Raw genomic sequence first — 17,477 nt, forward strand, 5'->3', positions numbered from 1 at the left:
CATGTAGGTTATGATGTATTACAGGTTATGTTTTCATAGTTTTTTTTTTTTTTTTTTTCAATAAAATTTGAATATCTGTCTGCGCAACACATGATCGATGTATACAGTAGATTACTGGAAGAGTTGTTAAAATAAATGCTGATAATACTTTTTCCTCTCTTTCCTCTCAAAGTTAGATTTACTCTCTCTCTCTCTCGGAATTTGTAAACAAATGGGCAATGTAATAATATGATCAATTCATACTAATATGTTTTTATTTTTCTTTTTTAAGATAAATGATATGCAAATTTAAAATATTTTTAACTATATAAGGGAGGTAATATCATTTCACGCTAATAGTTTTGATTATTACAATAAATTGCTAGTGGCAAATAAAGATTCTCAAATGGAGACAAATGCGCGAGAAGTTGATAGCGATGAGTACGTTTTGATGTAACATCATTGATAATAATAATAATAGAATCTTTGGATGATGATTTATTAAAAAGAAGAAAAAAGAAGCGAAATATTTATAAAAAAATGTAGTATTACCTTTCCAATTAAATGGCTAAGCAAGTTTCTGATATAAATGTTTCTAGTAGTGCAAGAAGAAAAGCAAATCTTAACCAATATATTTTTTTCGCAAATTTTTACGAATGCTTTAAAAAAGATAATTTTAATTGGAGTCGTGTTCCAAGCGTTCCAATCTATCACCACATTTCCCTATCTTAGTTTCAAAATATAGAATTAATTTTTATTTCCATGCTATAGAATCGATTTACTATCCAAATTCAAACTATGCTTTGTCCTACGAACACTTCATATTGCTAGCGAACAAAAACATTACAAAGTACGATATTGTGTTAAAAATAGACAAAATAATGTGAAACTTATGCTTATGGTCACTGCACTTGTTAATGGTACCACTCTTCGAGAAACGGTTCAGTTTATTTTACAAAAGCTGTAAAAAGTACTGTTTGATTTTGAGTGAAAATTTCTCTCATAAAGAAGATAAATTATTTTTTGACATCGGTCAAAATTGAATTTTCTTTTTCTTTCACTTATCTATCATTAAGTTTATTTATTTACTTCATTCATTATTGTAAAATGTTCAAACTTTAAGATAAAGTCAAAAAAAAGCGAAAATTCTCACAGTTATCTTATTGAATTTACTTATCTATATGAGTTATTTAAAGTAAATATTGAAAATTTTTAGCTAAATGAGTTAATTAAATGTGCAGAATTTGAGAATAGTCATCGCTTTTTACTGTATTCTTCTGTTTTTATTTTTCGACACTATTTATTTGTGGAATATCAAACAATGGCCTATGATTTGGAACAAATTCTTCATGTTAAACGAAAGTAAATAAATTTTTTTGATTTTTATAAGCTAAATTTTTCTGAGCACCACTAAAAAATCGTTTACCTCTACTACACTTCATATCACATCTCATTTTCATATAGAAAATATAACTGTTACTTTTTAAAAGTTTTATTCTTCCATTTAATTTGTCTATAAACAGCCCAATTATTCGTTTCAAATTTTTAACTGAAATTTACCATCGATCATATGCTTCAAACATTTTCATTTGTTTCTTAAATGTATTCTCATCTGTTCGTATAGTTCACTTTCTATATTCTACAATATACTTAATTATTATTTTACAGAGATATGATAGACAATAATGAAGTGTTGATAAGTTCAGTATTAAGTGAAAATATTATTGGACATATTTTGCGTAAAATTCTTAAGGTAAGGCTAAAAATAATTTAAAAGTTGTAGAAATATTTAGAAATTACATTTAATGTAAAGTTTTAAGTATGGTTTATTCTTTATTCTTGATTGTGCGTAAAATTGTTATGAATTACAAACTGTTTATGCTTGACCATAAATGAAATTAACTTTTTGAATTATGAATTATGCATGATTTATTTTTGATCGCTCATAAAGTTAGAGTAAATTTTGAAATTATCTAATATAATATTATTAAAATTTCTATTTATTAATTACTTCCACGTTTATTAAAAATATTTTTACTCATTTCCTTTTAGGCACTTTCATATTTACATCAATATGCTTTACACAATAATTTGATTACACGATCAATTATTGTTACGGAAAATTGTGATATCAAATTGACTGGTTTCAAATGGACAGTGTTAAAAACTGAAGATATTAGAAAGGCTCTTAGGTTTTCTATTACATCCTAAGAAACAAAAGTTGAAATCAAATATAATTAATTCAGAGAGTTGAATTCAGATACAATTAATTTAAATTCAATATATTTCTATCATTTTTTTTTTTCTTGACAACAACAAAGCTCCAATTTTCATCTAAGGATAGGAAAAATGAGTCATGGAAACTATAAGTGAATCGAATTGAAATCAGATAAAAAATGTAGTATCTTCTCAAAAAATAATAAACTGCATATAGTTTAATGGATATTTTTAGTTTGCGGAATAATCGTTTCTTCGGGCGACCAACGCAATGGGCACCGGAAGAAGCTCTCAATAATATTGAAAATTACGGACCACATACTGAACTTTGGTAGTTTAGTCAGTATTGATTAGTAATAGGTAGTTGAGAGAATTAAAGAATTAAATTCAAAAATATTCACATGAATATATGAATTGTTTGCTTTTATTTTTAGGCATGTAGGATTATTAATACCGGAAATGGTTACCGGTGAAACGTTTCATTTGACTAATACGATGTATTCGAAGGATGTGAAACAATATGCTGAACAACTTGTAAGTTCATCTAATCATTATTATTTAATACATAAATCTTTTGTCCACTGAATGTAGTTTAGTTAAAGTTTAAATTCATTTCTAAATCTTAATCTTGCAGATGAAATTTCAATTACCTGTACCATATAATGGATGGTTTCCAAGTGGAGTAAAATTTGTAAGTTTCATTCTGCAGTTTTCTTTTGTTAAACCATTTTGCATTTCTTTTTAATCAATAAAAGCATTCTTTAACATCACATAAACAGTACAGTAGGATATTTGCATGTGATATTACATTTCTTACTGTATTCATTCGCATTACAGTAGGATAATAAAATATTACTGCTTTGTTACTGTATTTATTCGCATTACAGTAGATGGGTTTATCATTAGATTTGTTGCTTTTTACTTTTAGTCTGTTTGCTCAATTTTTATTTTTTCTCCAAAGTATCAGAAGTGTTTCTATTTTTTTTCATGGCATTATATTTGCCACATTTATATACTTTATGTTGAAGTAAATTCAGTGCATTATTTGACTATCATTACTTGTTTCAGTCATTAAGTTCAGAAATTCTACGATTATGGCATTGTTTAATGCAACCAAATCATGAAAAACGGCCAACCATTGGCGAACTTCTTGATCGAAAAGTTTTTAAAATCATAAAATCGGTTGATAAATCAGAAATTCGAGAAGTTTTGCTTGCTAGCGGTAAATTTTTGTATTTTTATTGCTTCTAAATCTTTTAAATCATAGCATGATTAATTTTGATTTAGCAAAAAAGTATCGGGTAACTCCTGATGAGCTACCAGAGCCGTTACAAAAATGGACTCAACTAGTAAATTATTCGCGTGAACGCGGGGCAAGTGATGTTACGCGTTTAGAATCCTTATATCTTGGTATGGGTCGAAATGAATTTTTCTCCTCAGTCAGCTACAAAGACGTAAGTAAATTAGCTAATAAAATTTGCTTAAATGCACCTGAAAAGGTATATTCTAGAAGTTTGAATGAATGTGACAATTTCTACTCTCATTGAAAGTACTAGTTTTAGGAAATTGATGATGAAAATCCAATGTATAAAATTGATTTCCGAAAAGTACCGAATGATTTATTGCAATGTGTTTGTATTGTAATACTCAAAAAACGCAAGAAGAAAGCCGCATTAGCTCTTACAGTACACTTAGATATAAATACCACTGACATGTGTACTGTTGTTTGTCGAAATGTTTATAAGTTTGTGCAAAGTGAAGTAATAGGGTAAGTAACTGCAAAGTATGAAAAAACCATTTACTTATTTTATGAGTAAATAATTTTACTTATCCTAATTTAGCTCAGATTCGAGGCAATAATACTTGAGTAAATTAAAAAGTTAGTGTTCAACAAAATAATTGGCACAAGTCATTTTAAATGAAATTGTGCTTATCTAGTTTAATTTTTTAAATGTTATTAATAGAGACTGGAAATTTTTTCCTCTGCAAAAAGTTAAATGCATTATTTCAGATTTATTAATTACGTTCGAATTAGTTTGGAAATAATTGAGATCTTGAAGCAACGTGAACAAACACGTGCAAAGCATAGAAGTTGGCAAATTTTTTTGGAAGAAGATGAAATCAATGAATTGGAAACTGTTGCGCAAGTTCATATAATATTTGATGGCTTAACCGCTCGGAATGTTTTGGTTAGTTCTTTAGCTAACAGACTTTTTTCTTAGTCTAATACACTGGTCATTCTATTTGCATGATTCGTCGAAATGATGAAAATGAATAAATAAATAGGAATTTAAATTTCAATTGAACAAAAATAAAATTTGAGTATAAAATATTCAAATTTTACTAGAATCCGATAAATGATTGTTAAGATTACCTAAATATATAGTTTGAACAAACAAAAGTTTCACTATGCATAAATTTTCAGGAGAAGGCAGAAAAAGGAAATTTCGAATTTAAAGATTTCAACATGATCGATTCACCGGCACTTGAAACATTTGCACAACATATAACAAATGATCAAAATGTAATTAGCAGCTTTTATTTGCACAAAACACTTAGTTATTTCGTTTTCTTTTCTTTCTTTTTTTATAATCAATTTAATCATGTAGAAAATTTGATTTAACCACCGATTACTAATTTATTAAAATTTCATTAATCAAATTTCAAAAATTATTTTCAAACTCAAGAAATAACTGAAGTCGTATAGTGAATCAAATATGAGCAAAATCTGCAATGTTCAACTACAAAAATTCATTCATATTTAGAGCAACGAATAACAGGAAACAAAAGATGGATGAAGTATAATATACTTACCTGTATGACGTGAATGAATTTTGTTATATTTTGCTTTTATTTCCCGAGATTTCTCGATCAGTTGCAAGAGTTACTCAACCATTAAATATTCCTTACAATTACTGTTTACATCCCAACAACACATTCTTAAAACAATAATACGAACTTTTGTTTGGACTGTTCATTTGCGTATCGATACCAGCAAAGATGAACGATAGAGCTGCTGATCTACGTTTTCCAGTCATATTGATATGTTCATATTGCGTGATTTACGTGGTCGTTTTTCTTGTACTTGTTCCACGTCATTTGATATTTTTATTTATTGTAGCGTTTGGATCTCAAATCTCGTTCCTACATATACATTTTGCATCCTCCAGGATAGTTATATTGTAGTATTTGTATTCATAACGATACGAATTGACACTGAATTCTGAATTTTGGTTTACACTTACATATGTTTTAATTTTATTAGTTGTGCTGATATTTGATATATCATTTACGTGATCATTTACGCTTGACGAATCACCCAACTGAATATCAGTAACAGAAATTCTGCGGTGAATTTTCAGATTGATTTCACGTAAGGAATGAGTAATTGACGAAAAAAACGAAATGAGCGACAATCATCCACAACTTCATAACGACTTTATTCCTTTTCAGAATTCTGCGTCATCGATCAATTTGAATTGTTGCGGTATGTTGCATATAGTGGATTGAATGGTTACATGTAGATACAAAAGTGATTGAAGGAATTTATATCATTTATACACGTAATGATCTAAAGATAAAAGAACTTAAATCACAAATTAATTTAATCGTTGTATCAGTCGAATAAAATTTCAGGTGCTACGGGAGAAGTGCAGCATATAAATTATCTTGCCGAACATATAGGGAATTTGTTCATAACTGGTGAATGTAGTGATGTCACTCTGAAGGTTTTATTCACTTTCCTTTATAAAACGGAGCACTCATTATGCTTTTCATTACATTAATTACTTAAGTTTATCTGAAAATTACTCCTGGAGTGTATAAGTTGCATTTTTAAAGTATTTTATTTCAGGTTGAAGGCCGCTTAGTTGCAGCACATAGAGTTATCCTTGCTGCTCGAAGCCAGTACTTTAGGTACATGTCAGCATAATAACTGTTTACGTAGTTGAAATTTCGTACTCATCCTTTGCCCATTCTCCATTAAATTATGCAAATTGTTAAAATATATAAAAATTTACAGTATTTTAGAGCTCTTCTTTATAATGGAATGAAGGAAACGAGAGATTTGGAGATCGAATTAGTCGACACTTCTTTGAATGGTTTCAAAATGCTTATGAAGTACATTCTTTGATATTTTGTATTCTTGTCATAATTCCTTTTTGTATTTGCTACAGTTTCAAGTTACTTTCCTAGCCGATTCCAGACTTTTACAGGCTTAGTTTCTTCCGTTTATATTTGACGATTGTGTTCCAGGTATATATATACCGGTAAGCTGTCGTTAAGTTCAATGAAGGAAGAGCTAGTTCTCGAGGTTCTTGGTTTAGCACACAAGTATGGTTTCACTGACTTAGAAATCAGTATTTCGGAATATATGAAGGTAATTCTTTAGATTTGTATTAGGGGTCACTTTATTTTGAGGCAACCTTTTCAAAATATAGTGTGGTACCTCTTTACCTTCTTCTTTCTCATCTATTTTTAAATTAATAAAATAACAAGATACACATTTAAATAAGAAACTGATAATTTGCAGCACATTTAATTTAGATTAGTTTTTAAGCTAATATAAAATTTCATATCAATTTTCTAGGCAATGTTGAATGTTAGAAATGTTTGTACGATATACAGTGTAGCACATTTATACTCATTGCGCTCCCTTTGTGATGTATGTCTAAATTTCGCTGATAAACATGCACCTGAAGTTATTTCAACTCAGGTAAGAACTGTTCACTGGTAAGGATGCTGCTATAAATTACACTTGCATATTTCATTTCTCTGTGATGTTTTTTCATTTCAAAGATAAATATCAATAGATTTTAGGGCTTCTTGCAACTCCCTGCAAATGCAGTTGAACAAATGATACAACGCGATTCTTTATGTGCACCTGAAATCGATATATTTCGTGCTGTACGTGAATGGATCCGTCAACATCCTGATCAAGTTTGTGCTTTACTGTTGTCGGTGAAATAAAATTAATGGTTAATTGTAAAATATTTTAAGCAAGAAGATGCGCAAATGATTGTTGCACGATTACGACTTTCACTAATAAAATTGGACGATTTACTTAATGTTATACGACCTTCCGGTTTAGTTGCCAGTGATGCGATTTTGGATGCCATCAAAGAACGTAGTGAAAAAAAAAGCGGTGAACTTACTTACAGAGGATTTTTGCGTAAGTGTCAGAGTACTTAATTTACTTGTTATGTTACATCTACATTTATTTCCAAAGAATGATAATTTATTGTGGTCTTAGTAAATCATCGTATGGTAATTGTCGTATCATAGAGATTCAAAAAAGATTTTTTTTTTCATTGGAACAAATGATTATTTCACGATTCATTTTTCAGTACCAAATGTAAATGTGATGAGTTCCACCTTCAATGCTACTGTATTAACTGGTGAAGGTTCCACTACTCTTCTTTCTGGCGAAACTAGTCGCTATGATATGGAGCGTGGCTTTACGACTCATGTTATCAGTGATAAAAATCCCGGTATCATTATTCAGGTCAGCATAGGATTTTTTCCTTCTTTTTTTATTTCTGTTCTGACAATAGCGTATGAGGAAGTTTTTCTTTCTTTTTTTATTGTTTTCAGTTAACATAATGCCAAAGTGATGCTTTTTTTTCGTTCTGAAGAAAAGTACTGTATTTACAGCTTGGACGCCCGTTCATCATTAATCACATTCGACTGCTTTTGTGGGATCGTGATCAAAGATCATACAATTATTATGTCGAAGTAAACTTTATTTAAAACTCATTTAATTTTCTGTTGATCTTTTGTTTTGATTTTTGATTTTTCATTATTTTATGAACTTGAAAGAAAAGAATTATGCTAAAATTTCGAGTTAATAGGAATAGAGCTAGGTTTAATGTAGGTTAGCATTTACTGTTTTTAGATAAGTATGGATCAAGAGGTTTGGATACGTGTCGTAGATCATTCTAATTACCTTTGCCGGTCAAGACAGATGCTCTACTTTACTCCAAGAGTTGTGAAGTAAATTATTTTTGATTATATATAAACTTTTGCCCAGCTTTAGCTAATTTTTAAAGCAACACATTAAATGGTAGAACGGTTATGATAGTGAACTAGATGATTATGCTTACATTATTAACATACATGATTGGAAGATATTGTTGATATAGTCTAAATTTTGAACAGGACTTGTAACACATTTCATACAACTCAGTATCCTTTATTTAATCCACGGCTTAATTATCCTTTACTATGCCTGTTCTTATTTGTTTTATATGATAAAATAAATTTTATAACTTATGGAATTCTCATCTTTATAGCTTTATACGCATCGTTGGGACGTACAATACAGTAAATAATTCATTCCATTTGGTAAGCATTGAAGCAATGTATACATCGGAACCTTTCGATGTTGATCCAGTTACTACCTTACTTGGTAATTCTTTTTTCGGGTAGTAACTAGTAATGACTAAATAAGAATTTTAAACCAAGATCTGTAATCCTTAACTCTAGCTTTATATAAAGGAGTTTAGTAAGAACGTTGTGAATGAATGTTTTGTCTCTGTCTGCTTTCTAATTAATACAGACAGTGGCAAAACATTTGATGGAGATAGATAGAGACGTCAGTCAAATAATGAAGATAGTCTTAAAGTTGCATGATTGCATTCAATATTTTTAGTGGCTGTGCTGATTTCAAATGTTTAAAAGCAATAATATTTCTCATCTTTTTTGTTTGTATTTTGAGCCAATATTTCACCAAAATTTTTTCAGTTCCGAGTGCTAATGTGGCAACGATAGCAAACAACGCCATTGTTATTGAAGGAGTTTCACGCAGTAGAAATGCTTTGATAAATGGGGAAACAAGTAATTACGACTGGGACAATGGTTATACTTGTCATCAGTTAGGGTCAGGTGCAATCATTGTGCAATTACCGCAACCATATCTTATCGACTCGATGCGGTATGTTTCGTACTACATTTTATGACATCAATTGTTGCATGAAGCTTGCTCTCAAGCAGTCTTTGTTTGATATTTGGTGTTCATCCATTCACATTGCTTGAATTATTTATCTTTTAGTTTACTGTTATGGGACTGTGACGATCGTCATTACTCATATTATGTTGAAGTGTCATGTGATAACACATCTTGGACACGCATAGCTGATAAAACTCAAGAGCACTGCAGGTAACTAAATATTTTTCCTGGAAAATGAATAATTTTTTCAGCACATTTTCTGACACTGCAATTAATAAATATACTACAGTGTGCATATATGTAACATATTTGAATTTCATATCACTCATTTATTACTTTATAAATTATTTTTGTTCATAGAGCATGGCAGATCTTGAGATTTGATCGTCTTCCAGTTGTGTTTATTCGTCTTGTTGGAACGCACAATTCAGGTAAAAGATATTCTCTCCTAAACATACTGAAATCAAATTTTTCATAAAACATTTTGTAACTATTGAAGCTGCAGCTACGTTAATGGTTATCAGTCGTATCATTTATCTTTTGTTTAAAGAAAATATTTTTCATGTACCTTTATTATGATGAAGGGAATATATGGATGTTTCATTTGAAAAATATGGATATTTTTTTTTTTTTAGAATTCTGTTTTGTTAATGAATGATTGAAAGATCTATGCCTTCTATTATCTCTAATTATAATCAAATTTTTTTTCTTGCTTTTTAGTGAATGAAGTATTTCATTGCGTACACTTTGAATGCCCTGCTCAACGGTCTGCTCTCACTCCGCTGGGAACATTTGGTTCTATGGTTAATGCATCAACATTTGAAAGGAATGAGGAAGTGGATTCGATACGAAATCCATTATCAGCATGTATTTCCGTGACTTCTTCAACCGACTAGTCATAAATTTGTTCCTAAGAAATACTAAACAATAGAAAGTTTCGAGGAATGAATTAAAGTCCAAGGTTCACTTGGAAAAAATGAATTTAGCGATATCTTAATAAAGGAACTGTCTTTCTATTTTTTCTATTATTAATAGATTTATCAACAATAGGAAAATCATTTGTCTCTTCTGTTTGTTATTCTATAAGCCCAACTTTATGCTTCTTCTTGCCATATTATTTTGCCTTTATAATATTAATAATACATTACAAGCAGTACCATTCTATTCTTCCGTCAAGAAAATATTTTGCATTTAGTGAAAATTTCTTGCTTGTTGCGAAAGTTCACAATTTGCTTATTGACAATTTGCTTGTAGTTCTATTCTATAGCATTTTTCATCCTAATATGCTACATTTTATTTATTTAATGATTCTTTTTTTCTGTTTGCTGGATTTTATGCCGAAAATGAAAATAAAGCTATTTCCTACAGATTTTTCTGGAAGGATTTCGCGAAAATACATTGTATTCAACTTTAGTTATGAATTATATCATATAGTATGGTAGGATGTAAATGTTGTGCAATGAAAAAATAGTGTGGATTTTTTTAAATCTGATGTTATTAGTTTTTTTTTTTTTTCATGAAAAAAAAAACGAAGTATATATATATATATATCCTAATTTTTAATTATTATGTAACCTAAATGAATATGTTAATTTTATATAGCTCTGTTTTCTTTTTTCTTTCACATCATTCATTCTATAAGCTTTTGCCAAAAAAGCCGAGTCTGTGCTACTGTACAGTATACATATTTATGAATAAACATTGTATTATCTAGAATAAAATATGCAGTAGAAGTATACATTTTCGAAACATTTTCACAAATAGTTTTCAACTTTCAATCATTGTCATAGTCAGATGATAGTAATATCTCTTTGGAATTAATCAGATCACTGAGTTGATAATAGTTAAGGAAAAAACAAAATTACAAAAGCATTTAATTCATGTCATCATATTCGTCAATATCGGAGAAGTATTGTCCATCGTTATGTTCGTCCAATTCATCTAGGCTCCTTTTTAGATTCTCATCATCAATATCATCCTTTTCCTAAATTAGAAAGATGGAACCTATTTTGTAGATTTATATATATATAAAGAATGTGAAAGAGGAAAAGAAGATAGTTAATTACTTGCATAAATTAATTGAAATGACCTGATTAAACTTTTTAAATTCGGCCAATTGATAAAGCACAAATTCGAGTACTTTTTTTGGTCCTCTATCATTTTCCGGTAAACATTTTGTGATATCATAAATTTCACCAGCTTCATTTAAGAAATATTCCAAATCACTTTCTTCACCTTAATTTTAATTAATTTAAATTTGTGTTATTTTGTTGTTCCAGTTTTTAAAAATTAAATCTCATTTAATACAACTCTCAATTTTCATTAGTAATTATGATTATTAATAGAAATCGTTAACTTTTCATTGACTTCTCATTTCTTTTATATATAACCTTGTAATTAAGTACTTTATTTGTTTGCCATTTAATAAAAAATAAATTCAATTTTTCAAAATTTTGGCATAAGATTTTACGATGATATAATTTAAGTACGAAAATTTACAACAAGGTGTATCATCAGAATGTGATACACTAAAATTGTCGTTCTTGATGGAACTATATAATCAATCAGTTAGCTGATCATTATCGATCTAGATCGATGATGGAAATCAGTCAATTCAGTCAGTGTCAATAATACCAATATTACTAATTAGTTAGGCCTAAATTACTAGGCATTAAAATGAAACAGGCTTAACAATGATATATTATTTGAGATATTTAAGTAATAATTTTATTATTTTCTTAACTAATTAATACCTTTTTTTTGACTGATGAGAGCATTTTACTTTAAGTATTATTATTATTATTATCATTATTATTATTATTATTATTATTATTATTATTATTATTATTATTATTATTATTATTATTATTATTATTATTATATTATTATTATTATTATTAATTATTATTATTATTATTATGTAATCCTGTATGCAGATTTTTTAATGATTGATATGAATAACTGATTGGATTAGATGTTCGTTTTCTAATATCATTAATCATGATTGTATGGTGATTAATAATTGCTAAAATCATAAAATCTTTACATTTATTGGTAAGTTGAGCAAGTCGAACATCTGCTGATGAAAACATATCATCTAAATCGAATAATTCCAGTTTAGGTGGTGGTAGTTCTCGAAAATCTGGTGGAAATACCTGTAATTTAATAATAATAATAATAGCAATAATAAATCATCTATGAATAACTTTTATAATGAATGAATTATGCATACAGCAGGTGTAAGTGGTGGTTGTGGTACTTCAAATTGTGGTACGATAAGTGATAACGGTTCATGCTTTAAACCAAGCTGTTCAAATGCTCTGCAATAAGCAAATTTAGAAAAAAACTGAAATTATTTCACATAATATAATAGTTATGCTTAATCAATATGATTAAAAACAATCATCAATAATAATTAGAAATAACTATTAAATATAAAAAATTGTAATCATATTTGTGGGTAACTGTTTTTATTGAAAGCTTGTCAATTAAAAGAACTTTCTAACTGTTGAGAATTTTTTTGAAAAATTTCCGAACAATTTCAATATGTTTTCCTTTTATCTTCTTTTTTTTTTCTGTTTTTTAGATTTTAAATAGAATTTATATTTAAAGAAGAAAAAAAAAAGCATTTTAGTTGTATTAAGCTTAATTATTGAATTGATTTCCTTACAACATCCCCACTTAATTCATCGAATGCTAATGGTTGGTTTTTTTTTTTCTCTTTTTCCTTTTATATTGTAAATTACCTGATAGTTTTAGGCCAAACAGAAAGATCCATAGCATAAAGGTTAATATCAAAATATCTGAGGAAATCATTACTCTGATTCATTTCATATTCATCTTCTTGTAGACATACTTTAATTTTTTCCGATAAATCAATATGGTCCGGTATATGATGCATATCAATCAAATCCGGTTCCTTACTATCCACTATATTCAATGCAAAACCTTCCGTTACATATTTCATAATAACATCCTTAAAAATTAACATATTAGATTTTCATTATATCATTATATTAAAATTGAATGTTTTCTCTTTTTGAAAAGAGACTAATTTTCAAGTTTAGCAGTTAAAAATGCATGCATGAAATTTAATTAAAGGATTTAAATTTCATTGTTATGCACCACAATCACTGTTCTGAATGAAATATTTTTTTCTTCGTTAATTTTTCTTCGATTATTAGACTGGTCAACTTACCCATATTTTACTATTTTCTTCTTTTTCAAAATATTGATCGATGAACATATGAACTGAACCAATAACTATCAATTTACCACCTTTCTCCTAAAATAGCAATAATTTCTTTTTATATGTTGTAAATTTTTTGTTTTAAAAATTAAAAGCTAATATTAAAGTTTTAATTAATTCGTTTCATACCGTTTGATGAAATGCGCAAATGGGTCGATTGTTTGGATAACATACACTACCCGTAGATAGTACCGCCGTGGATTTTCGACCAACAGTCAATGTTGCTCCATATGGATAAACAAATTGTAAGCCACTAAAAAGTAGCATAGCAATTGATATTTTACAATAAATAAAATTAAATAATGGAAAATAAATTTAAAAAAGAAAGTGAATAAACTAAAATTGATTGCTAAAGTAGAAGACTATCATATAACAAACAATAAACTTTAAACATTTTAAAACAGATATTTGAAAAAAAAAAAATAAATAAACTGATAGTTTAAGTTTTCTTAAAAAGTTTTTTTGTTTAATTGTTACAATTATCAAAAGAACTAATAATTTTTGCAATTTTGTTGGATTTAATGTGTGGTGATTAGAACTTATATTTTAAAAATTTTTACAGTGCATTAATTTCTTCATCATTTGAATGTGTCAACTTGCCAGCTGTTAATGTAAGCGCACGATTTAAGACACCATTAGCAACCAATGCTTCCTTTGGATCAAAATATTTGTAAAACGTTGTTCGAATTACAGAATCTAAAATGAAATTTCCATTCACATAAAAAATACTTCGTTTTTTAGTTTCATAAAACATATAGTTTCAATTTATTTTTTATTTTTTTGTATGATAAACAAGATAATCATCAAAAATATTTTTAATAAAAAAATAGCAGTTTGATTTATAGTAAAAAAAAATGAAAATATAAGATTTTAGTTTAGCGATTAATTAATTAATTATTAGTCCTTTTTTGCTAGAAGTTGAATTACAATTAAAAATTGCAGATAACAATTAAATAATATTGGTTTGATCAAATATTCATTCGTTTAAATAACTCAAAATTTGTTACTTATATTAAATGTTACCATTATTACATGAAATATCATATTGTTCAATTAAAAAATTGATATTTGTGTCAGCAGTTTGTTCACCTCCTTCACTCATCAATACTAATACACTATTACCATCATCGATGAAATGTTTCAGATGATCAATCTATAAGTAAAATTGTTGCTAATTACTGTCAGTCATTGTTGAAAAGATAATTTTAAATGTTAAATAGATTACAATTTTAATTTAATTATTATTCAATGGGATAATTTGTGCAAATATTGAATTATAAATAAGTTAATAAATATTATAATTACATTATATCATAATGTGTTACAAAGCAAATTGCTATTCAAATCATAATTTAAAAAATAGTTCCTTTTAAATATGAGAGTTATTGATTTTCCTTTATATACAGAGAGACAATTTTAAGAAACAATTTTTAAGAAATTTTAAGAATACAAAACAATTTTAAGAAAAATTTTGGTTTTGTTAAGATAATTAAGTGTGAAGAAAAATTTAGAGAATACACTAGAAATTTAAAAATAAGTTATATTATCTTAATGCAACTAATATCAAAATCAAACTCAATAGATATTGTTTCCTTCTACAATAGATTTGTTTATAAGAATAACAAAATTTATTAAAAAAGAGAAAAAATTCGTTTCTCAAAAATTAACAAGTAGAATACTTACCTCATTTTGTGAAAATTTTCTTCTTGGATATGGTAACACAAATAAGCAACATTCAGTAAAGGTATTCGCATTAATTTCATTCGTATTACTAAAAAAATTTCGAGTAAAATTTAATTTATGCAGTCTTAACGGATTATTTGTAAATGACAAATAATTATTGTTATTATATTTGTCATTTTCAAATCATTGCGTTAAATTATCATTTACATTATTACTTATTGTTATTATTATTTTTATTATTATTATTATCATCATTATTATTATTATTACTATTACTATTATTGTTATTGTTACCATTCTTATTATTATTGTTATTATTATGTTTTAGTTACTATCGTCATTATTGCATTTAGTTATAAATAATACTAACACTTCTAAAATCCATTCGTTGCGTAGTCTTTTATGAATTTGTCGAAAACCGGAATGAAAATGATATGATTCATTTTTGGATTGATCAAATATTACCCGTGTTTTAGTACTGGAATGTTGTTCCTGAAACATTATCCTTAAACTGCTTCTATATACTTAAGCATTCATAATTTATATTTTTCAAATGGATGAGGCTTAATTATTAGCATTGAAAAGCTAGTTGTAAATATCAACTAATAATCTTATTGTTAAATTGAAATTTCATATAATAAAAATATACATACCGTATTGATTTCGTGTGCTCGTTTGTTCATTGAAATAATGAATTGATTTGAATAATGAATTTAATTGAAGGTTGTTGCTAGCATTTTTGCTACGAATTTAACGATCTTAAATATATATATTTTAACAAATATACGTTATCATTAAAGATAATATGTAAAGATGGATAATTCAAACAAAATATCTCATTAATAATCAGTGAAATTATCAACACTACTACTTTGTTTAATGCTAAACAATAAATACGGATCATTAATAATCAGTGAAATTATCAACACTACTACTTTGTTTAATGCTAAACAATAAATACGGAAAATAACACACTTTGTAAACAAAGTTAGTTAATGTTGTGATTCCTACGTCACAAATATCAGAAGTAATTAACTGATTCGACAGTGTCACCTAAGAGTCATTATGAAATATCATTCTGAAAAGATCAATTGCGTTTGTGAATTTTGATGAATGTTGCTTGAAAGGTTGCTATTGGTTACAAAGGCATGCAAAATCATTGGTTGCTAATAATCATTTAATATCTAACAAAATAATTTGAGCATACTTTTTTTTTGTTTGAGTTCGTATGTTTGTTTAAAAAAAAAAAAAACAAAACTGTATTTTGGAAAAATTTTTTTGCGCTTTTTCAAAATGCCATTTTGCAATAATTGATGAAATGGCAATTGTATTCTAATATTATATTAAAACTTACGGCTAAAAAAGAGAACAAAACAATTAAAGCGTTTAAGTGTTGCTTGATTTAATTTTAAAGAGAAAACAACCAAATAGAAGGAATAAATTGATGTAATTTTAAGAATATTTGTTATATAGGATTATATCGAAGTTAAAAATTAGTTATATAATTATTGTTTAAGTCAAATACAAAAATAAAGTCAAGAAAAAATTATAATTTAAAAAAAAAAAAAAAAACGATGAACATTTCGAAATGCTTATTACTAATTTAACTCATTATCCTGCTTATATTAATATATATCGATAGTATTCATCAATAATGAAAACTTTTATTTAGACCATCATGTTCAGACATAAAATAATTGTTAATCTTTGAAGAAAACTGATAAATGCTAATTTTGATCAGTTCCTAAAAATAAAATAATTCATTGTTGATTTTGATTTCCCGACCATACTAGCAATGATTACTCTTGTTAATTAATTTATTACATAAAAATATAAATTCAAGATTACACATGAGTCCATGTGACGATGAATACAGAAAACAACAAGGAAAAAGGGTGCTTACCGTAATGACAATACAGCTACAGTATACTTGCGCAGATTCACTAACAGAGGTATATGCAATAACACTAATTGTTTAAATAGCAGTTAGCATAAGGCGTCTTGTGCTAATTGCTATTTGAAGACTGTACCATTACAGCATATTACAGTATGCATGTGCAAGTTCATTTAGCTCTAAAATTATATGGTGTGTATGAATAAAGTTTGTTTACTGTACTGATGACTCAATCATTACAGTAATCGTATGCAATACGAAATAGTGAGAAGATGTGAATATCTAATGTTTGTATTGATATCTACACGCTAAAATAATTAATGGTTTATTGCAACTCGTGGATGCTTCACGTGACAGATAATTTCTGATATTAATTGTTATATGATTTTCAATTAAAAAAAAAAAAGATCATCTAAACTATTTATTTCGAATTAAATTATTTAAATTTGTAAGAAGTTAAACATTTTTTGCATGTGCAACAAAAAGTTTTTAATACCTTTTCTCGACCT

At 27.4% G+C, this 17,477-nt stretch overlaps 3 protein-coding genes across 4 annotated transcripts; 2 read left to right on the top strand and 1 right to left on the bottom strand.

Annotated features, from left to right (window-relative positions):
* Positions 1-385: 385 nt before the first annotated feature.
* Positions 386-4,973, top strand: Bm593 (uncharacterized protein; the record flags this gene model as incomplete). Its single annotated transcript, XM_043081563.1, has 14 exons — positions 386-420; positions 751-919; positions 1,196-1,341; positions 1,648-1,732; positions 2,032-2,171; positions 2,432-2,527; positions 2,631-2,730; positions 2,831-2,887; positions 3,265-3,418; positions 3,484-3,650; positions 3,759-3,964; positions 4,208-4,385; positions 4,622-4,720; positions 4,962-4,973. 14 exons carry the CDS (start codon positions 386-388, stop codon positions 4,971-4,973), a joined length of 1,644 nt encoding a protein of 547 aa, XP_042937497.1.
* Positions 4,974-5,601: 628 nt separating this feature from the next.
* Bma-hpo-9 (BTB/POZ domain containing protein 9, putative) lies at positions 5,602-10,038 on the top strand (the record flags this gene model as incomplete). Its single annotated transcript, XM_001895748.2, has 16 exons — positions 5,602-5,683; positions 5,833-5,924; positions 6,050-6,111; positions 6,226-6,315; positions 6,451-6,574; positions 6,785-6,910; positions 7,015-7,134; positions 7,195-7,366; positions 7,542-7,699; positions 7,849-7,929; positions 8,090-8,187; positions 8,487-8,602; positions 8,938-9,127; positions 9,245-9,352; positions 9,503-9,573; positions 9,863-10,038. The coding sequence occupies 16 exons, from the start codon at positions 5,602-5,604 to the stop codon at positions 10,036-10,038; spliced, it is 1,866 nt and encodes a 621-aa protein (XP_001895783.1).
* Positions 10,039-11,015: 977 nt separating this feature from the next.
* Positions 11,016-15,757, bottom strand: Bma-osm-6 (Uncharacterized protein; the record flags this gene model as incomplete). Of its 2 annotated transcripts, none has more annotated exons than XM_043081564.1 (12): positions 11,016-11,126; positions 11,232-11,377; positions 12,189-12,297; positions 12,375-12,462; positions 12,889-13,118; positions 13,341-13,427; positions 13,521-13,644; positions 13,952-14,087; positions 14,424-14,544; positions 15,075-15,162; positions 15,445-15,566; positions 15,728-15,757. In XM_043081564.1, the coding sequence occupies 12 exons, from the start codon at positions 15,755-15,757 to the stop codon at positions 11,016-11,018; spliced, it is 1,392 nt and encodes a 463-aa protein (XP_042937498.1). The 2 variants fall into 2 exon arrangements, with proteins under 2 accessions (XP_042937498.1, XP_001895782.1); XM_001895747.2 differs by having other exon boundaries at positions 14,415-14,544.
* Between the last annotated feature and the right edge of the window lie 1,720 nt (positions 15,758-17,477).

This window comes from Brugia malayi (genome assembly GCF_000002995.4).
Source record: "Brugia malayi strain FR3 genome assembly, contig: Bm_v4_Chr4_scaffold_001, whole genome shotgun sequence".
In the NCBI taxonomy this organism is placed as follows: Eukaryota; Metazoa; Nematoda; class Chromadorea; order Rhabditida; family Onchocercidae; genus Brugia; species Brugia malayi.